Raw genomic sequence first — 23,202 nt, forward strand, 5'->3', positions numbered from 1 at the left:
ATCCCCAGAGGTTTTTGATTAAATAGCGGAATAGAAAATATGATCCCAAAAAAGTGTATGTATATCACACGTACACAACCACACTAGGCCCCAATTACTATTGTTTGTACCCCTAAAAGGCTAGGAGTAGGGGGAGTATGGAACAGGCAGCACCCTCAAACCTTCAGAAGTATGAGATGAACCCCAACAACTTGGAAAGGTGGATCTCTCTCACACGTACCAACACAGACTATCCCCCAATTTAACTGATCCCCAGAGGTTTTTGATTAAATAGCGGAATAGAAAATATGATCCCAAAAAAGTGTATGTATATCACACGTACACAACCACACTAGGCCCCAATTACTATTGTTTGTACCCCTAAAAGGCTAGGAGTAGGGGGAGTATGGAACAGGCAGCACCCTCAAACCTTCAGAAGTATGAGATGAACCCCAACAACTTGGAAAGGTGGATCTCTCTCACACGTACCAACACAGACTATCCCCCAATTTAACTGATCCCCAGAGGTTTTTGATTAAATAGCGGAATAGAAAATATGATCCCAAAAAAGTGTATGTATATCACACGTACACAACCACACTAGGCCCCAATTACTATTGTTTGTACCCCTAAAAGGCTAGGAGTAGGGGGAGTATGGAACAGGCAGCACCCTCAAACCTTCAGAAGTATGAGATGAACCCCAACAACTTGGAAAGGTGGATCTCTCTCACACGTACCAACACAGACTATCCCCCAATTTAACTGATCCCCAAAGGTTTTTGATTAAATAGCGGAATAGAAAATATGATCCCAAAAAAGTGTATGTATATCACACGTACACAACCACACTAGGCCCCAATTACTATTGTTTGTACCCCTAAAAGGCTAGGAGTAGGGGGAGTATGGAACAGGCAGCACCCTCAAACCTTCAGAAGTATGAGATGAACCCCAACAACTTGGAAAGGTGGATCTCTCTCACACGTACCAACACAGACTATCCCCCAATTTAACTGATCCCCAAAGGTTTTTGATTAAATAGCGGAATAGAAAATATGATCCCAAAAAAGTGTATGTATATCACACGTACACAACCACACTAGGCCCCAATTACTATTGTTTGTACCCCTAAAAGGCTAGGAGTAGGGGGAGTATGGAACAGGCAGCACCCTCAAACCTTCAGAAGTATGAGATGAACCCCAACAACTTGGAAAGGTGGATCTCTCTCACACGTACCAACACAGACTATCCCCCAATTTAACTGATCCCCAAAGGTTTTTGATTAAATAGCGGAATAGAAAATATGATCCCAAAAAAGTGTATGTATATCACACGTACACAACCACACTAGGCCCCAATTACTATTGTTTGTACCCCTAAAAGGCTAGGAGTAGGGGGAGTATGGAACAGGCAGCACCCTCAAACCTTCAGAAGTATGAGATGAACCCCAACAACTTGGAAAGGTGGATCTCTCTCACACGTACCAACACAGACTATCCCCCAATTTAACTGATCCCCAAAGGTTTTTGATTAAATAGCGGAATAGAAAATATGATCCCAAAAAAGTGTATGTATATCACACGTACACAACCACACTAGGCCCCAATTACTATTGTTTGTACCCCTAAAAGGCTAGATGAGGAGTAGGGGGAGTATGGAACAGGCAGCACCCTCAAACCTTCAGTATGAGATTGTGTTCACTGTACCCCACAAAGATTGAGTTCACTGCACCCCACAATGATTGTGTTCACTGCACCCCACAAAGATTGTGTTCACTGCACCTCACAAAGATTGTGTTCACTGTACCCCCCAAAGATTGTGTTCACTGCACCCCACAAAGATTCTGTTCACTGTACCCCACAAAGATTGTGTTCACTGCACCCCAAAAAGATTGTGTTCACTGCACCCCAAAAAGGATGTTGTTCACTGCACCCCAAAAAGGATGTTGTTCACTCCACCCCAAAAAGATTGTGTTCACTGCACCCCACAAAGATTGTGTTCACTGCACCCCAAAAAGATTGTGTTCACTGCACCCCAAAAATGATTTTGTTCACTGCACCCCAAAAAGGATTTTGTTCACTGCACCCCAAAAAGGATGTTGTTCACTCCACCCCAAAAAGATTGTGTTCACTGCACCCCAAAAAGATTGTGTTCACTGCACCCCACAAAGGATTTTGTTCACTGCACCCCAAAAAGATTGTGTTCACTGCACCCCAAAAAGGATGTTGTTCACTGCACCCCAAAAAGGATTTTGTTCACTGCACCCCAAAAAGATTGTGTTCACTGCACCCCACAAAGGATTTTGTTCACTGCACCCCACAAAGATTGTGTTCACTGCACACCAAAAAGGATTGTGTTCACTGCACCCCAAAAAGATTTTGTTCACTGCACCCCAAAAAGATTGTGTTCACTGCAGCCCAAAAAGATTGTGTTCACTGCAGCCCAAAAAGATTGTGTTCACTGCAGCCCAAAAAGATTGTGTTCACTGCAGCCCAAAAAGATTGTGTTCACTGCAGCTCACACACAGAAAAATGGATGTGGATCACTGACACCTGCCTATCTCCAATCCCACACCACACAGCAATATCGATTGTAGTTTGTAGAACACAGTTTCCCTAAAATTCAGCAGACTCTGTCCCTAACAGGATTGAGAAGAGATCGTAGATCAGGATTGAGTGCAGATTCACCCCACCCCCCACACAGCAATATCGATTGTAGTTTGTAGAACACAGTTTCCCTAAAATTCAGCAGACTCTGTCCCTAACAGGATTGAGAAGAGATCGTAGATCAGGATTGAGTGCAGATTCACCCCACCCCCCACACAGCAATATCGATTGTAGTTTGTAGAACACAGTTTCCCTAAAATTCAGCAGACTCTGTCCCTAACAGGATTGAGAAGAGATCGTAGATCAGGATTGAGTGCAGATTCACCCCACCCCCCACACAGCAATATCGATTGTAGTTTGTAGAAGACACTGACCCTATATAATTCAGCAGACTCTATCCCTAAAATGCCTACAACTCGCCCTGCCTAAACACTCCGACCTGTCCCTCAATTCTATCCGGACACAAATGGTTTTTTCCTGCCTATCTTTCCCTAATCAGCAGCCAGCACGTTGATGTGTGCTCTGTCCCTGAATCTAAGCAGCATAATGACGCCGCTGCGGCTGCCTCGAACTTAAAAAGACTTGGTCACATGCTTCAGACGGCCAATCACAGCTACTGAGACATTTGCAGGCATGGCTGGGATGGCTTAAGGCACACCAGTTAAACGATTGTTGATTGGCTGTTGAAAGCCCGCCATGAAAAGAGCGCCAAAGCATGCAAAACCCGGAAATAAAACGACCGAACACGGATTTTTACCCGAACATACAGTAAAGTGTCCGTGTCCGTGTTCGGGTACAAAAAATCCAATTATTCGGTACGAACACGAATAATACAGTCCGTGTTCGCTCAACACTACGCAGGAGTAATAATAATTGTTTATTTTAATAGTGTTTGCTATTGCTGTGCACTCCTTCTTGTGGGCAGGAACCACAATTTATACTCTTTCTTCAGATTTGTCAGATGGAAATTCAGCTTTCTGTATTATCCACAACACACTAAAATTAATGCTGTAAAGCTTAGGGAGAAGATGAGGAGCTTCTCACAGAACTTACAATTATAAAAAAAGTTCACTCTGACATTTAATTGTGTTGATATGCCAGGGGATATTAAACTGGAGTTGTGCTATTTCCTAGCACAATGACTGAGATGAGCAGCACTAGAGCTAGAGATGAGCTTCAGTTCCAGGTTGAGGTGTGATTCATGGCTAATCTCACCTAATCACAGACACTGTGAATTAATGTGGTTGTTTGCTGCCTAAACAACAAACAATAGTGCACTTTCTGGCCCCTGAACTTTGGTGAGCTGGCTTAGAATGGCCAACAATCGAAAATGTTGTTATGTGCAAGCCCCCTTACTATAAAAAGGTAGTTTTACCAACAGGCATTTGTTAGTTTGTGTTGAAGTACAATGTAAAAAGGGAGAGCTGACAGTGTTTGATTAAGGAGAGATGGTTGTGCTATACAGTACTCTAGGGTGATATTTACAGCGCTGTATTGTACTACATTACTGTAAATTGTAGTGTGGTAGGCTATATATTATTGTGTACTCCCAACTCCTCTTTTGCTAATCCCATCATTTACCAGCAAACTGGCATAGAGGAGTCATCATAATCTTTTCAGCACACCATCAATCACATCACTTGTTGTAGGAAGATGTGCAGGAATTCCTGTTATATGATGTTGATGAAGAGAGCACTAGGAACACGAATGGTATGGGGGAAGGAGAACACATTAGGGAGGGAATAGAAATAATCAAATAAAAAAAAAAAATCTATTAAACCTATATTTCTAAAATTAACATAAAAGTCCATCACATAGAATCCTCATAAACGTGACTGCTGTGGATAGGTGCTTAACATTGAGACATGCAGGTGCCGCTGTGAGAATCCCTCCACCACAGTCACACACAGACTTCCACCTCCTTCACATGACCAGAATGGTCTTAATGCCCCTTCCCCAGTGGGGTCAAAGACTCTCTAACCAGCATACAGTGATGTAGTAAGACTCCGTCTGTGGTATATGGAATAAATAAAGGAACATCTAGTGCTCTCTGTATATAATCAAACTTTAATTTAAGGCATTGTGTGTTGACTTTGAAGTGTCTAGCTTGCATATTTAATTGATATTGTGATATGCACTGAATATTTAATTTTTATCAGGGAGAAAATATTGCCAGTGGTGTTCCTGCATCTGATGGCAGCTTAATGCCAAGGAGGGTGGGGATGATGAGGTGGAAGACTGTATGTGGGTGGCAGAGCTCAGAGAGGGGGGAAATTAAGCAAAGATAACAGTGAGGGAGGATTTTGTCCAGGGGCAGGAACAGCTTACAAAGGACTAAAGAGAGAAGCCATTCTATTTAACAGGATGGCACTGCCCCACAGGTACAGGGCACTGCTAGCCACAAGGCAACTCTACGGATCTCTAGTGTCTGGGCCACTTTTCACATATGTGCATTGTTGTGGTCTGCAGTGTGGTATTTTCACTGCTGTAAATGTGCAATGTTTGTTGCAGGATAAATCCTGTGTTAAGATTAGTGTTAGTCAAGAGCAAAGCACCCCCATGTCCTAGAAGAGATTAAGATTAGTCTTAGCCTGGGCCTATGCTGATGCTCTGGCAATTTAAAGGTGCCACACATAATGTTTCCACAGCTTGGCCTCAGCTGCAAATGTGTAATATTTGCTGCAGGATAAAGTCTGCATTAGGCTTTAAAGTTTGTGGCCTATTCTGGTACTGTAAAGGTACCTGCTTACATACTGTCCAGCCACTGTACAATATTTGCGGCTATTGTCTCGGACAAAAATGCACTATAATTTCTTATCTTGTTTAAAAACTTTCTCATCTGGAGAGTGATGGGTGTCCTGGGAGCCGCACTTCAAGTCATTCTCATCTTTCCCTTTTACATTGCAGCCCAATCAAGTTGCTTATATACTCTCCAGCAACTGCGCAAAAAATGTGGTTAGTGTCTATGAAACAACACACTTTAATTTTTTCATCAAGGTTGGCATAACCAAGGTGCCTAAATGCTGTCTAGTACTGTACATAGTGCATTGGTATTGTCTCTGAAATAATATGCTCAAAATTATATTTCAGGATACCCTGCCTTGTCTCTGCCTTTTACACTGCAGCCCAAAAAGTTGCTAACATACTGTCCAGTTACTGTACAATATTTGTGGTTATTTTTTCCTGAAATAATATACTAGTGCTTATTTGAAGATAAAATCTGCTTCCATCATTTCATGTTACACTGCAGCCTAATCAAGCTGCTTACATATTGTCTGGCCACTGTACCTCAAATAACATCCTGTAGCTTTTATTTCAAGAAATATGGCCAGATCTCTCCTTAAGCTGCCCATATAGCGTTCAGCTACTGAAAATTATTTGTGGCTATTGTCTCTCAGATAAGTCACTCAATTTTTATGGCAAGATAAAACTTGCCTTTTCCCTGTTTATTTGCTGCCCATTCAAGTGCTCCCGTATAGAGATGGCCTTGCGGTTCACGGCGAATTTTGCTTGTTCGCTACCCGCCAAATTTGCGAACACATGGAGTTGTTTGCGGCGGCCATATTAGTTTACATTGGGGAGAACTTTGACCCATGACACAGCCGTCAGGTGGAACAGGCAATTAAAACATTTCAGCACATGGACATGCCCCCTACACCTATAAATAGACCTGGGCTGTCGTCCATTTCACATTCTGCTTTTTGCCAGCATAGGGAGAGGTCTGCTGTGTTCATGAGGGAGAGATTGCCAGACACAAATCGCTCTGTTAATGTCCACAAAAGTCCTTTTCAGGGCTGGTATTTCGGTATAGGTCCAGTCTCTTTTCAGGTTAGGGACAGGTATCCAGTCTGTGCTTTAGGGGCAGTTAGAGAGATCGGCTGCAGTCACACAAATCGCTCTATTAATGTCCACAAAAGTCATTTAAAGGGCTGCAATTTTTGGTATAGGTCCAGTCTCTTTTCAGGTTAGGGGCAGGTATCCAGTCTGTGCTTTAGGGGCAGTTAGAGAGATCGGCTGCAGTCACACAAATCGCTCTGTTAATGTCCACAAAAGTCATTTAAAGGGCTGCAATTTTTGGTATAGGTCCAGTCCCTTTTCAGGTTAGGGGCAGGTATCCAGTCTGTGCTTTAGGGGCAGTTAGAGATCGGCAGCAGTCACACAAATTGCTCTGTTAATGTCCACAAAAGTAATTTAAAGGGCTGCAAATTTTTTGATATTGCTGTGCACTAAAAAGGGGGGTAGGGGGGTAATCCACAATATAATATACTTTGTAGAAAGCATATTATAGTGGATTAGTAGTATTATTGTGCACTGTGCAGCATTGTGACAGGTGTGGTGACTAAGCATTGCTGCAGCAATACTACAAACAGTGCCAAACTCCCTGGCCAATTTTTTGAACAACTGGTGTGATAAACCAGTGGCCCCCCAATACCACATATTGAAGTGGGGTGTTATCTGAGTATACTTTTACAAGTGTATATGTATCCTGCAACAATATTGCCTCTTTTGCTGAGTTAAGTCTGGTACACACAGTGCCAAACTCACTGGCCAATTTTTTGAACAACTGGTGTAATAGACCTGTGGCCCCCCCAATACCACATATTGAAGTGGGGTGTTATTTAACAGTATACTTTTCTAAGAGTGTATTTTAGTCCTGCAAAAATTTGGCCTCTCTTGCTGTGTTGACTGTGCTACACACAGTGACAACAGTTACTGGCCAATTATTTGTAGAACTGTTGTAATAAACCTGTGGCCCCCCAATACCACAGATTAAAGCGGGGTGTTATCTGAGTATACTTTTACAAGTGTATTTGTGTCCTGCAACAATATTGCCTCTTTTGCTGAGTTAAGTCTGATACACACAGTGCCAAACTCCCTGGTCAATTTTTTGAACAACTGGTGTGATAAACCAGTGCCCCCCAATACCACATATTAAAGTGGGGTGTTATTTAACAGTATAATTTTCTAAGAGTGTATTTTAGTTCTGCAAAAATGTGGCCTCTCTTGCTGTGTTGACTGTGCCACACACAGTGACAACAGTTACTGGCCAATTATTTGTAGAACTGTTGTAATAAACCTGTGCCCCCCCCAATACCACAGATTGAAGTGGGGTGTTATCTGAGTATACTTTTACAAGTGTATTTGTGTCCTGCAACAATATTGCCTCTTTTGCTGAGTTAAGTCTGATACACACAGTGCCAAACTCCCTGGCCAATTTTTTGAACAACTGGTGTGATAGACCAGTGGCCCCCCAATACCACATATTAAAGTGGGGTGTTATTTAACAGTATAATTTTCTAAGAGTGTATTTTAGTTGTGCAAAAATGTGGCCTCTCTTGCTGTGTTGACTGTGCTACACACAGTGACAACAGTTACTGGCCAATTATTTGTAGAACTGGTGTAATAAACCTGTGCCCCCCCCCCAATACCACAGATTGAAACGGGTTGTTATTGGAGTATACTTTTACAAGTGTATTTGTGTCCTGCAACAATATTGCCTCTTAAGTCCTGTACACACGTAGCGATTGTCGGCCGTAAATATTCGGCTGCCGAGCGATCGGCAGATTGTCGGCTTGTTAGTATGATGCTTCCGACAACCGACAGCGACTTTTCGGTTGAACAGAATCTGTTGTGAAGGCATTAAAATTTTTGTTGGCCAACACCAGAACGGCCGATTGTTCGCCAGTCAGTACAGGATTCGGCCGACAAACAGCCGATTAGCAAGACTGGGCATGCTCAGAGAAGAAAAAACACACGGAAAGTTAACCATCACATGACATCACTTCTGCAGTCGGCTGTTGTTGGCCAACAAAATTCATGTGCAGTCTTTTGCAGTTTTCAGGTGATGTTGGGACCGGCGCTACCACATAAATATTATGTCTGTGCAATTCCATAAACTGTATAATTCATACAAAAAGTGCATATAGTGCTTAAACCAAAGTGCTGCGTGCTAAAAAAACTTTCAATACATTCGCATGGGCTGTGCTCAGTGTACCATATAAAATCACATGTGTACATATAAAGTGCTGAGTGCTATTGATAACCACGTGTGTGATTGCATGCTATAACAAAGTTTGGCGCCAGTGGGTGTACCACCGATTGCACCGTTGCTTACCGCACTCTTAGGAAGGTGGCTCAGCACTCCCCGGTCACTAGAACAGAAAATAAGCCTCCATTGCGTAGTATATACTTGTTAGGGTGAAACAACGTAGCATCCACTCACATTTAGGGAGTTCACTATGTGCTTGAGGTGTTCGCCGGGTCGCTTCCGCGTTCCACCAGCTCAAACCACCGTTCCCGGAAGTGACGTACTGACGTACGCAAACCACGCCCTACGCGTTTCGTCATACGACATCATCTGGAGCGTGCCATCTATCGCTACTCCCGGTCTTTTTATAGGCTGGGTCGGCGCCATCTTAGTGTACTGATTTGAGGCAGGACACGGCGGCCATCTTGGTGCACCCATACCGCAGCCTAAATAGCATAACTCATCATGTGAACTCCCTATTTGTTGCGTGTGCCGTATACATAAACATACATTTTATTTAAAACTTAGAATACGACTCCACATATTAAAACCCTATAATATGTTATAATACATTATGTTTTGTACTATATTGTGCGAACCAGTGATGTGTCTGATTTGATCGGGGTGAGCCGATAATCAGTGCTGCCGATAAAAATTATAAAATATGTGAATAAATAGTTTAAGTGATAAAGTGATTAGGTGATAATGTTGACTTCTTAATATTTAATAGTGGGCCCAAGTGTCTGTGCGATTAATAATAAACTATAAAAAAGTGCCCATACATGTAGCAATAATATCGGTGAGATAAAAATCGTACAAAAATTTTTTTTATTACTAAAAATTAAAAAATATAAAAACTTTGTAAGAGGAGATCCTCTATACAAGTCTATCCATAGATATAAGTCCATGTTGCTTGTGACTTTGTATTTCTGGGTTGAATCCCATATTTTATGGGTAAAACCGATGCAGTTCCAGACGAAAAAAATATATTAAAATTAAAAGGCTGAAAGATGATACCCAATAGGATGAAGAAGGATGACATAATAAATTGGTGAAACCGAAGGTGGTGGGATACTTGCAGTTGGATATTCCCATGAGGATATTTTTCTTGAAATGAGGAATTTTCAGCGAGAAGTTAAATATATGTATATTTAAATATGGCAACAAGGCTTCACTTCATATAGAATCTTGGAGGATGATAAAGTTAGATGCGTTAAAACATGCATTAAATGCATTAAAACTGCATCTAAAAAAGTAAAGTCAAAAATTACAAAAAATTAAAAAATTACAAAAAATTAAGAAAAATCAAACGATAAAATAGGAGTGTGTTGGTACTAAAAATATTTCTAAAACATTTCTAAAAATATTTCCAAAAATATTTCAAAAATGCTTCTAATAAGGAGGATCTAAAAGGAGGATCTAAAAAGGTCAAAGGAGGCTCCTAAAAATTAAGGATCCTTTAAAACCAAAAGGATCCTTTAAAAGCTCTTAAAAAACGCTTCTTAAGGAAGGGGGGTCGGAGAGGTTTCCTTAAAAATCGGTGATGAAACAGTTTAAATCGATATCGATATTCAGGCCTTTAGGCTGAAGGGTCTGCATCAGATATATCCACTTATTTCGTTTTTAGATACATCTATTCTCTTGTTACTTCCTCTCCAATTATTCTTTATTTTGTCTATGGCATAAAAAAACATTCCCGTGGGGTTCTGTGAATGATGAGTCTTAAAATGTCGTGACAGACTGTGTTTGTCAAACCCCTTACGGATATTTTTTTTAACGTGTTCCCTTATGCGGACGAAAAGGGGTCTGGTGGTGCGGCCTACATATTGTAACCTACATGGACATTCCACCACGTAGGTTACATGCGTGCTTGTGCACGTTATGGTATCTTTGATCTCATAGACTTTTCCTGTACTTTGTGCCGTAAAAGATGTTGTCTTTCTTTTCTTTTCCCTTGATGTTCTACACGGTAGGCATTTCCCACATCTAAAGAAACCTTTCAGACTGGTTGGAAGATGTATTTTCTTTGGAGGGTCAATAACATTGTGCACCAACCGATTTCTCAGGTTCGGTGCTTTCCTATAGATGAAAGTGGGTTTTGTGGGGAGGATATCCCTTAAAGTAGTGTCTGCTTTCAGTATAGGCCAGTGTTTCCTTATAATTTTCTCTAGGGCCTTATGTTGGGTGTTATATCCTGTTAGAAAAGCAAACTCGGTGTTCTTACTTCCATTTGCTCTATTTGACGTATCCTTTATCAGGTTTTCCCTGTCCATTTTTTCCACTATCTTCATGATATTGATGAGTTCACTGCGTTTGTATCCTTTCTCGACAAACCTGTCAATCAATATCTCAGCTTGCGTTTCAAAATCCGTCGGGTCACTGCAATTTCTCCTGATCCTCATCAGTTGCCCTTTGGGGATGTTGCCTAACCACTTGGGGTGGTGGCAGCTATTTTTAGGAATATACCCGTTCCTGTCGGTTTTCTTAAAAAATGTTTTGCTGGTGAGTCTGCCATCTTTTTTGGTTAGTTCCAAGTCCAGAAACGCAATATGTTCACGGTGAAAATTTCCTGAAAAAGTAATGCCATACATGTTAGTGCTGATTTCGTCAAAGAATTCTTGCAAGGAATCCTCGTTCCCCTTCCAAACGATAATGATATCGTCAATGTATCGATGGTAGTATTTCAACTCATTCCTGGGTATACTGAACACCTGTTCCTCCTCCCACTTCTGCATGAAAACATTTGCCACACTGGGGGCATACTTAGCCCCCATGGCTACACCTTTCTTCTGTACGAAATAACTTCCCTTATACCAAAAATAATTTGATTCCATCGCTGTTTTTAATCCTTCCAATATGAATCCAATCTGTGCTTCCTTCATGTTTGTGTGGGTGTGAAGGGCCCAATCCACTGCCTGTAGGCCATCTTGTTGCTTGATGTTTGTATAGAGGGAGTTGACATCTATTGTCACCAGGATGTCACTCTCCTCTATTTCCAAATCTTTAATCTCGGCGAGCAATTGCTTACTGTCCCTTAGGTAGGATTTACCCACTGGGACTAGAGGCTGCAGGAATTGGTCAAGGTATTCCCCTAACCTTGAATGTACAGAATTAATTCCGCTTACAATGGGGCGGCCTGGTGGCTTCTTATCATTTTTGTGTATCTTTGGAATATAGTAGATGACTGGGGTCTTTGGTTTCTCTAGGCAAATGTACTTGGCTTCCTTATTGTTTAAAATCCCCAGCTCGTTCCCCTTCTTCACGTATTTATGTAGAGTTTTCTCAAATGCTTGTTTTGGGTTTCCCTTCAGCTTGATGTAGGTGTCTTTTGTATTAAGAAGATTCTCCATTTCCTCCTCATAGTCCTTTTTGTTTAGAACCACCAGTCCTCTTCCCTTATCCGCTGGCCTTATTACCACTTCTTTTCTTTTTTCCAGTTTTTTGATAGTATCCCATACGTTTTTTTCCTTTCTGTTCTGAATTTTTAATGCTCTAATATCTGCTTCCACCATCCGTTTAAAGACCTCCAAATTCTCATTTTGAGGATTTTTGGGGTTAAACGTGGAGCGATTTCTCAAAGTCGTGTGTTTATATTCACTGTACGTAGGTCTTTGTGTTTGCTTTTGTTTTAATGTAAAATGTTTTTTGATGTTTAACTTTCTAACATATTTATTGAGGTCTATGTAGGCCTCAAATTTGTCTAGATTCTTCCCTGGGGCATATTTGAGCCCCAGATCTAGTATTTTCAACTCCTCCTCATCAAATTGTGTGTCGCTTAAATTAAAAATACCTTTGCCTATTGATTTCTTCTCCTTTTTCTGTCGTTTCTTCCCTCCTCGGGTTCCTTGTGGTTTTCGTTTCTGTCTCTTTCCTGATACCGTATTGTATCCTCTCTGTTCCCACGGTGATCCCCTTGTGGTCGTTGTTCTGTCCAATGATCCCCCCGTGGTGTTGCCCGATGCCAATTCTGCTGCCAGTGTCCCCATGGTCTGCGTGGGCCTCCTCTTCCTCGTGGGGGTCTTCCTCTGTTGCCTTGTTGAAAAAAACCCCTCCTAGGTGGGGGTGGTGGCGGTCCTCGATTATCGTACGAAGATTCTGTGTAATGTTCTAATGGAGCATATCTGTTGTATGTCTCATACCCATAATTGTTAATGGGTGTTCTATTGCCATATCCATTATAGTTGTTGATCGGTGTCCTGTTTTGTGCATTCTGATAGCCATTCCTGGGTGTTCTAAACCCTTGGTTGTATGTATTAGGCCTGGGGGCACCCCTTGGTGGTCTGACCTCTACGTGTCCTTGGGTGTTCGTCCTTGGTGTATCATTTTGGGTCCCGACCTCCATCCAGGTGTCATCCTCATCTCGATCTTTCGAAGTCTCTCTTGAAGGGGTGCTCACTGGGTCTGCTTGTACTGTTTGTACCCCATAAACTTCATCTGCCTGCCATCTGTAAACTTCATTATTTTTATAGTCTAAAACATCTCTTTTGTATTTTTTCTGTTTTTTCCCTTGTATCATTTTGTCATATTTCTCTATTCCTTCCTGTAGTGTCTTCTCTTTATCCTTATATTCTCTTGTATCTGCGAATGGTGCTAGTTGTTCCTTAAGTGCCACAATAACCCCTTCCACTTTTTTAAGCTTTAATTGCCTTCTTTTTATGATCATCAGGAGTAAATCCTTCTCACATTTGTTAAAAAACGTGAACCAATCATCCATATAAAGTGGATCATTTATGTTGTCATTGGGCACAAGGTCCCATCTTAGTCTCCTAGGGGTTATTTTCTCTTTTGTGTATTTTTCTAAGGTGGCTATATCCCACCAAACTCTCAGCTGTTTCTCCATATTGTGTCTCAGCTGTTTGAATGAGCTATCCATATCCTGTCTACTTATGACCACTTCTTGGTCGAAAATAGCTTCTAGATTTACAGTCCTTGAATTCATGTACTTGAAAATCTCCATTGCTGCCGGGGTATGTGATGGAGTTACCATGACAGATATGAAAAGGGTTTAGATACCAGCGCTATGGAGTTTCAGTACTTTTTTGGACTAAAAAATGGTGGTGTAAGCTGCCCCCAACCTACCACTGAGGTAGTAGAATGGTGAAAAGTGCAAGTGATGTTGGGACCGGCGCTACCACATAAATATTATGTCTGTGCAATTCCATAAACTGTATAATTCATACAAAAAGTGCATATAGTGCTTAAACCAAAGTGCTGCGTGCTAAAAAAACTTTCAATACATTCGCTACTCCCGGTCTTTTTATAGGCTGGGTCGGCGCCATCTTAGTGTACTGATTTGAGGCCGGACACGGCGGCCATCTTGGTGCACCCATACCGCAGCCTAAATAGCATAACTCATCATGTGAACTCCCTATTTGTTGCGTGTGCCGTATACATAAACATACATTTTATTTTAAACTTAGAATACGACTCCACATATTAAAACCCTATAATATGTTATAATACATTATGTTTTGTACTATATTGTGCGAACCAGTGATGTGTCTGATTTGATCGGGGTGAGCCGATAATCAGTGCTGCCGATAAAAATTATAAAATATGTGAATAAATAGTTTAAGTGATAAAGTGATTAGGTGATAATGTTGACTTCTTAGGTGTTCAGTATACCCAGGAATGAGTTGAAATACTACCGTCGATACATTGACGATATCATTATCGTTTGGAAGGGGAACGAGGATTCCTTGCAAGAATTCTTTATCTATCTATCTATCAAGAAGATAGTGGAAAAAATGGACAGGGAAAACCTGATAAAGGATACGTCAAATAGAGCAAATGGAAATAAGAACACCGAGTTTGCTTTTCTAACAGGATATAACACCCAACATAAGGCCCTAGAGAAAATTATAAGGAAACACTGGCCTATACTGAAAGCAGACACTACTTTAAGGGATATCCTCCCCACAAAACCCACTTTCATCTATAGGAAAGCACCGAACCTGAGAAATCGGTTGGTGCACAATGTTATTGACCCTCCAAAGAAAATACATCTTCCAACCAGTCTGAAAGGTTTCTTTAGATGTGGGAAATGCCTACCGTGTAGAACATCAAGGGAAAAGAAAAGAAAGACAACATCTTTTACGGCACAAAGTACAGGAAAAGTCTATGAGATCAAAGATACCATAACGTGCACAAGCACGCATGTAACCTACGTGGTGGAATGTCCATGTAGGTTACAATATGTAGGCCGCACCACCAGACCCCTTTTCGTCCGCATAAGGGAACACGTTAAAAATATCCGTAAGGGGTTTGACAAACACAGTCTGTCACGACATTTTAAGACTCATCATTCACAGAACCCCACGGGAATGTTTTTTTATGCCATAGACAAAATAAAGAATAATTGGAGAGGAAGTAACAAGAGAATAGATGTATCTAAAAACGAAACGAAATGGATATATTTGATGCAGACCCTTCAGCCTAAAGGCCTGAATATCGATATCGATTTAAACTGTTTCATCACCGATTTTTAAGGAAACCTCTCCGACCCCCCTTCCTTAAGAAGCGTTTTTTAAGGAACATTTTTAAGAGCCTTTTTTAAGAGCTTTTAAAGGATCCTTTTGGTTTTAAAGGATCCTTAATTTTTAGGAGCCTCCTTTGACCTTTTTAGATCCTCCTTTTAGATCCTCCTTATTAGAAGCATTTTTGAAATATTTTTGGAAATATTTTTAGAAATGTTTTAGAAATATTTTTAGTACCAACACACTCCTATTTTATCGTTTGATTTTTCTTAATTTTTTGTAATTTTTTAATTTTTTGTAATTTTTGACTTTACTTTTTTAGATGCAGTTTTAATGCATTTAATGCATGTTTTAACGCATCTAACTTTATCATCCTCCAAGATTCTATATGAAGTGAAGCCTTGTTGCCATATTTAAATATACATATATTTAACTTCTCGCTGAAAATTCCTCATTTCAAGAAAAATATCCTCATGGGAATATCCAACTGCAAGTATCCCACCACCTTAGGTTTCACCAATTTATTATGTCATCCTTCTTCATCCTATTGGGTATCATCTTTCAGCCTTTTAATTTTAATATATTTTTTTCGTCTGGAACTGCATCGGTTTTACCCATAAAATATGGGATTCAACCCAGAAATACAAAGTCACAAGCAACATGGACTTATATCTATGGATGGACTTGTATAGAGGATCTCCTCTTACAAAGTTTTTATATTTTTTAATTTTTAGTAAAAAAAAAATTTTTTGTACGATTTTTATCTCACCGATATTATTGCTACATGTATGGGCACTTTTTTATAGTTTATTATTAATCGCACAGACACTTGGGCCCACTATTAAATATTAAGAAGTCAACATTATCACCTAATCACTTTATCACTTAAACTATTTATTCACATATTTTATAATTTTTATCGGCAGCACTGATTATCGGCTCACCCCGATCAAATCAGACACATCACTGGTTCGCACAATATAGTACAAAACATAATGTATTATAACATATTATAGGGTTTTAATATGTGGAGTCGTATTCTAAGTTTTAAATAAATAATGTATGTTTATGTATACGGCACACGCAACAAATAGGGAGTTCACATGATGAGTTATGCTATTTAGGCTGCGGTATGGGTGCACCAAGATGGCCGCCGTGTCCTGCCTCAAATCAGTACACTAAGATGGCGCCGACCCAGCCTATAAAAAGACCGGGAGTAGCGATAGATGGCACGCTCCAGATGACGTCGTATGACGAAACGCGTAGGGCGTGGTTTGCGTACGTCAGTACGTCACTTCCGGGAACGGTGGTTTGAGCTGGTGGAACGCGGAAGCGACCCGGCGAACACCTCAAGCTGATAGTGAACTCCCTAAATGTGAGTGGATGCTAGGTTGTTTCACCCTAACAAGTATATACTACGCAATGGAGGCTTATTTTCTGTTCTAGTGACCAGGGAGTGCTGAGCCACCTTCCTAAGAGTGCGGTAAGCAACGGTGCAATCGGTGGTACACCCACTGGCGCCAAACTTTGTTATAGCACGCAATCACACACGTGGTTATCAATAGCACTCAGCACTTTATATGTACACATGTGATTTTATATGGTACACTGAGCACAGCCCATGCGAATGTATTGAAAGTTTTTTTAGCACGCAGCACTTTGGTTTAAGCACTATATGCACTTTTTGTATGAATTATACAGTTTATGGAATTGCACAGACATAATATTTATGTGGTAGCGCCGGTCCCAACATCACTTGCACTTTTCACCATTCTACTACCTCAGTGGTTGGTTGGGGGCAGCTTACACCACCATTTTTTAGTCCAAAAAAGTACTGAAACTCCATAGCGCTGGTATCTAAACCCTTTTGCAGTTTTCAGCCGACAGGACAGCACCGGACAAAAGACGGCCGATCGTTCGGCCGACATTCGGGACGTGTGTACGGGGCTTTATGCTGAGTTGAGTCTGATACACACAGTGCCAAACTCCCTGGCCAATTTTTTGAACAACTGGTGTAATAGACTAGTGGCCCCCTCAATACCACATATTGAAGTGGGGTGTTATTTAACAGTGTACTTTTCTAAGAGTGTATTTTAGTCCTGCAAAAATGTGGCCTCTTTTGCTGTGTTAACTGTACTACACACAGTGACAAGAGTTACTGGCCAATTATTTGTAGAACTGGTGTGATAAAACTGTGGCCCCCCCATACCACAGATTGAAGTGAGGTGTTGTTTAACAGTATACTTTTCTAAGATTGTATTTTAGTCCGGCAAAAATTTGGCCTCTTTTGCTGTGTTAACTGTGCTACACACAGTGGCAACAGTTACTGGCCAATTATTTGTAGAACTGGTGTGATAAACCTGTGGTCCCCCCATACCACAGATTGAAGTGGGGTGTTATCTACCTTTTTCCAGATATACTGCGATTCTCTAGAGACTTTTGTCACAGGGTAATTAAAAAACATGGCAGGCAGAGGAAGAGGCAGACACATACGCAGGGGTGGTAGGGGTAGGGCAGGAGCACCGGGCCGGAGCCAAACTGTAACGTTTCAAAAGGCGCGTGCAATTACGTCAAAGGACGCACCAGACTTGGTTGAGTGGCTCATTTAGCCTTCCTCTTCTGCACCCTCCTCATCCTCTCTATCTGCACCCTCTTCACACTCTGCTGTGTGCACCCCAAAGACACCACCGCCCCTTCTCCTCTCTCCTCACCTATAGTGACAGCGAGAGATTCAGTGGTCAACTTATCTTTGACTAAAAGAGAACTTGACATGCAGCAAATAAAACAGAAGAGCACTGCTTTTTAACTTGTTTATATTAATTATAAGGAGCAGGGAGTAGCCATTATTTAAAGATGTTTAAAATATTTGTGTTAAAAGTTTTTATTCACTTGTATCTTGGTTAATTTACTTTTTCCACGCCTGCCATTTTATAAATAGGAAATAACGTCTGATCTATCTTTAATGTGGTTATAAAATATTTCAATAACATGAAGATCTCCAAATATTGCACCGACTGTATCAAACATACACATTCATTTGCAACATTCTGGAATAATAGATAGAAACCACTCTACCAGAGGTAGATGCATTGCATACAACATCATCTCCCAGTGGTATAGAAGAGCACAGTCTCCATCAACACTGGTGGGGTAGTCTATGGGGAGAACCATATTTAGTTCTTTGTGTTCAAGTACTCACTTGATGCTAAAAGATCTAGTATTAACAAAGAAGTACTCTTGCACAGTCTTCTCGTTAAGGAAAAAAAAAACAAGAAACAAATGAGGATCAATAGGGCCGGGTTCCAACTAGTGCGCGGCGGCTTGACCGCAGCGTGGGTGTATGTGTGGTCTCTGTGAATTTAACCTGCGTTTGCAGCCGCTGTCTCATTGACTTCTATTAGGTTGTGTGTTTTTGCCACAATGTCTGAAAGTGCACTAACAGTACTGCATATCGTATTCTTGGTATGCTTTCCAAAAATTCAGCAAAAACTTGCAAATTAAATAAAAGTCAATGGTACTGCAGCTGAAAATGTGGGTAAAATGCACAGAAACCACTCATACAATTGTGCTGCACACTAGTGTGAATCTGGTCTAAATCCAAATAAGATAAAACAATTTGCAGGCGTCAATTTTATTATTGTGTACTCGCCTCTAATTAGCAACACTATCACTGTATTATAGCACAACATTGCCAGACTGAATGAGCTTGCTTCCTTCCTTGTTGCCTTAGTATTTTTGTGTTTGTTAAATATAAAGACAAAACATTACAAACTATGAGGAGATAAAATAACAAGAAAACAAACATGGCATCAAGACAAAAATCCAGAAATCGCTCTTTGGCCTCAGCAAGCTCTGTCACTGGATGAATGTTAAAGTTAGATATGCTTACTGATACTGAGCTAACCTAAAGCCCAGCACACATGGGCCGAATGTCCGGTGGCATCGGCCAGTTCAAAAGAAACTGACCAACGTTTGGCCAGTGTGTACTGGAGTCGGTCCGGCTTCTGTCAAAGGGGCATGACCAAAAGGTCTGCCGGTGGCTGAGAGAGCTGACCGAAGCGTTTTAGAGGGGGGTGTCCCCCTGTCAGAATGCAATAGCCCCATTTCGCTTTTGAACTGTGACATCAAACTATTTACTAAAATCATTGCAACCAGACTGAATGCCATCATGCAAGGTCTTATCCCCTTAGATCAGGTAGGGTTTATTCAATACAGAGAAGCAAGGGACAACACCGTTAGAACCCTAGATATTATTGCATCAGCCAAGAAACTCAACACCCCTTTTGATGCTTCTGTCTACAGATGCCGAAAAGGCTTTCGACAGAGACGACTGGACCTGTCTCATTGAAACTCTTAAAAACTTCAGTATGCCTACCCCAATCTTATCTTGAAAATCTGCTATTTATAGTAATCCGACTGCTACCGCGCAAATCAACGGCTTTAACTCTGACCCCCTTACAGACTCATGGCGCCAGACAAGGCTGCCCACTATCACCACTACTTTTTTATATTAAATTTAGAACCTTTTCTTCAACACATACAAAAATCTAGGACGTGAAGGAAATTCAAACCGCCACTTCCCACCACAAGGCGGTGGCTTATGTCGATGACTTCCTTTTTTATATTACGGAACCTATTTCCTCCATACCCTCCCTACTAAGGGAATTGAAAAATTATGGCTCCTTGTCCAATTTTAAGGTAAAGCTCCAAAAATTAGAAGCTCTCAATGTTTCTCTTTCAGACTACGGCCTAACTTCCCCTTTAGATAGGCCACTTACTATATCCAATACCTTTGGACAAAAATTCCTACGAATCTGACCTCCATATTTAGACTTATTTTCCAGCCCTTTTTGTCCTCCTGGTCAGCTGAAAGATGGAACAATCTAGCCTTATTGTGGTTTGGCCGCTGCAATGTGCTCAAAATGAATGTGATGCCCAGACTTTTATACTTATTGCAGGCCTTACCTATTAACATCCCTCAAGCGTATTTTCATTCAGTGATGGCCACCTTTATTAATTTTGTCTGGCGGGGTAAATCTCCCTGACTTGTTCTGACTCAACCTAAACTTAAGGGTGGCATTGGGTTCCCAGACCTGGCTTTTTATTATACCCCAGTTCGCATGAATAGAATAGTGGACTGGTGTAGGCACAACGCCAATAAATTATGGGTCTCTCTAGAACAAGATGCTGCACAGGCACCCATCTCGGTTCTTCCTTGGGCAGGCAAATTATATACTTCTCACTTCTTCTACTATCCCTTAATTGGACCCACTTTAACTGAATCTGAACTTTTTTATAAGCAATCCTCTCTCAACAATTTTTTCTCCCCTATGACACCAATAATAGGTCACCCCGCGTTCATCCTGGGATTACCAGACCCAGTATTTATCACGCACTCGCCCACAAAGCTCTTAAATGCCTCCTATTTCCTACACACAAATGGTTGGATCCCGAGCAGCACTCTGCTTTCGAGCTTGGGGTCCCACATCTAGTCCAGAGGCCCCTTAGCTCGTTTGAGGAGCTCTGTCTGGGAGAAGGTCCAATACGGAAATCTTTGTCACTCTCATACAAGTCTCTATTGGACCTTAACGCACAATTGGAACCCCCCCCCACCCTTTCTCACCAAATGGGAAAAAGCCCTTCAGGTCACTTTCACAGAACAACAAAAAGATAGGATCCTCTTTTTTGCCCAAAAATCATCGTTATATAGTAAATACCAGGAAACAACCTACAAATACGTGACACGTTGATATAGAACCCCAACTGTGCTGTCCAAACTTTTTTCACAACAGGATGATCGTTGTTGGAAATGTCACTCCCATAGGGGAACTCTTTTACACATTTTTGGGAGTGTCCTAGAATCCCTCCATTTTGGCAGCAAGTTCTTTAATGTATTTACAAGTTCACGGATATCTCATTGTCAGATGACCCTGTAGCAGTTCTTCTCAACCTGACCCCTCTTTCCCAGAGAAAGTATCACAAATCATTGCTTAAACATTTACATAACGCAGCGAGAGCATGTATCCCAGCCACGTGGAAACAACAATCTCCCCCTACCCTTACCCAGTGGTTCGCTAGAATGAATGATATAGAAAGCATGGAACATCTGATCTCCATTCTCCAGGACAAATCGCAGAACATAAAACCAGATGGTTTTACTGGGATTAGCTTTGTTTCTCTGATGAACATTCTCAATATTTATAAACCATCTCAGGTCGATTTTAGATCACATGGTGCACGGCTATTTGGACTCTACCCGCAACCTCCTCCCCATCCCTACTACTTTTTTTTCCCCCTTTTCTCTTTCCCAATATTTTTTCCCTTTCCCCGTCCCATACCCCCTCTCCTCATTTTTTTATAACATTTTTTAAGAAATAAAACTGATGAACATTGTCACGGCTTGGTACCGTTTAATATTTTCAGTCATTGTTAGATTCTATTTTGTCAGATGTCTCGTAAACTTTACTGACCTTTCATACCAACCCTTCATAGTTCTATTTGCAGGTTCTACTAGACTTTGGTTCACAAAATGAAGTTTATTACCCTGTTGACTGTATTGTTAATTTTTGGCACATTGGCCGCTTGCTGTCTACTTTTAATTATCATTTGTTGTGCATCTCTATATAAAAAAATGTAAAAAATAAAATTTAAAAATAACATAAGGGGGTGTTCTGTATTCAAGCAGAGAAAAACATAGGCAGGGATAACAACACTTCATGGTATGTCAAGACAGCAGAAGCAGTGTTGTCAGCTCACTGTAGAAAGTTAGGCACTTACTTAATTTCTGTCAAGAACAACAAGTATTTTTCCACAGATAAACAGATAAATGTGCATGCGCATGCAAATGTCAATGTGATGTGTGTAGAAAGAGATATACATTATGAAGACCAAAGTGGAATGCTGACATAATTAAAACTTGCCACAAGATGGTGGTGACAGAATAGACTTCCAGATAAGGAGAACTTCTTTCTTAAATGTCGCTGACAGTAATTATGACACATGCACATATACTTTCCATTCACAAGGAAGAGAGAGAAACTACAACTGTGAATTCCAAAGCATAATTTACCATATATTGCTTTTGTAAGAACCCTCTTAGGAAAAGTGTTACAGATACAATATAACCCAACAGGAGAAGTTTATTGATATTCATGCATTCATGCCTGCATTCAGTTGTGCCTGATTCCACAAATTCTGGTAATAAGCTAAACTAAAGCACAGGAAAGTGAATGACTTGATATCAGCAGGAATTTGAAAAAAATGATTCAACATACTTATGATGAGTGATGACTGAATCAGAAGAATTGACAATTCACAGATCTGTATAATTTGTGGAGTGTTATGCAATTCAGTAATTTATGTGTTTGAGATTGATGAAATTACATCATTTTCCAGAGACTGGACAACTTTTCATGTAAATATTATAGGGAATCAATTCACTTATAATTAATCAATCATGATTCCAAACAAGTTCATGCTGTAATTTTCAGGTCATCCCAAGCACACTAGTATTTAAATGGGTTGGTTTAGAGGAACTTACTGATCTCTGTTGATCTGCTGGGTATAGGTGGAGGTTGAGTACCATTTCTTGTAGGGGTGGTTGACTCTGGGGACACTGATGTAAATGGAACCATGTCAAAGATATCCATGGATGGAGAGTTTGGTGACACACTGCCAGGCTAAAACAAAAAAAAAAAAGTAACTATTGAATACTATACTGTGGTATGTCACACCCATCATGCAGCGCTACAACATGCATATTTTCAAGGTACAGCTGAGTTTGATTAAATACGTAACAGTGACAAAATCTTAAAATATCTTCAGCATATGGACAATATGGTGTCCCTATCCTGCAGCTTATATCAAAGTGCAGCTCATTAGTAATTTATTGAAATCACATAATATATGAATCAGAAAGGTTTATTGTTCAGGATCTTGCCAAATTAGGACATTGGCAATGTGTATATATAATAGCAAGTTAATTAAAATGTATTAATTATAAAAACTACCTCAAGCCATAGTAGTGCTAGAAAGTTAACAATGAAAAAATATATCTTTGCATTCTGTTTTTTTGTTACGGAACTCCTGAATGTCACTGCTGTATACAACCAATGTC

General features: G+C 40.6%; 1 protein-coding gene across 2 annotated transcripts in view; it reads right to left on the reverse strand.

The window, feature by feature from the left end:
• Positions 1 to 23,202, reverse strand: part of GULP1 (GULP PTB domain containing engulfment adaptor 1) — a 788,491-nt gene that overhangs the window by 52,713 nt on the left and 712,576 nt on the right. For both annotated transcript variants that reach the window (XM_082260575.1, XM_082260574.1), the window contains one exon: positions 22,627 to 22,765. In XM_082260575.1, coding sequence (XP_082116701.1) covers positions 22,627 to 22,765 — 139 coding nt within the window. The remainder of the gene's footprint in view (positions 1 to 22,626; positions 22,766 to 23,202) is intronic.

This window comes from Pelophylax lessonae (assembly GCF_965119305.1).
Source record: "Pelophylax lessonae genome assembly, chromosome: 6".
NCBI classification, from domain to species: domain Eukaryota; kingdom Metazoa; phylum Chordata; class Amphibia; order Anura; family Ranidae; genus Pelophylax; species Pelophylax lessonae.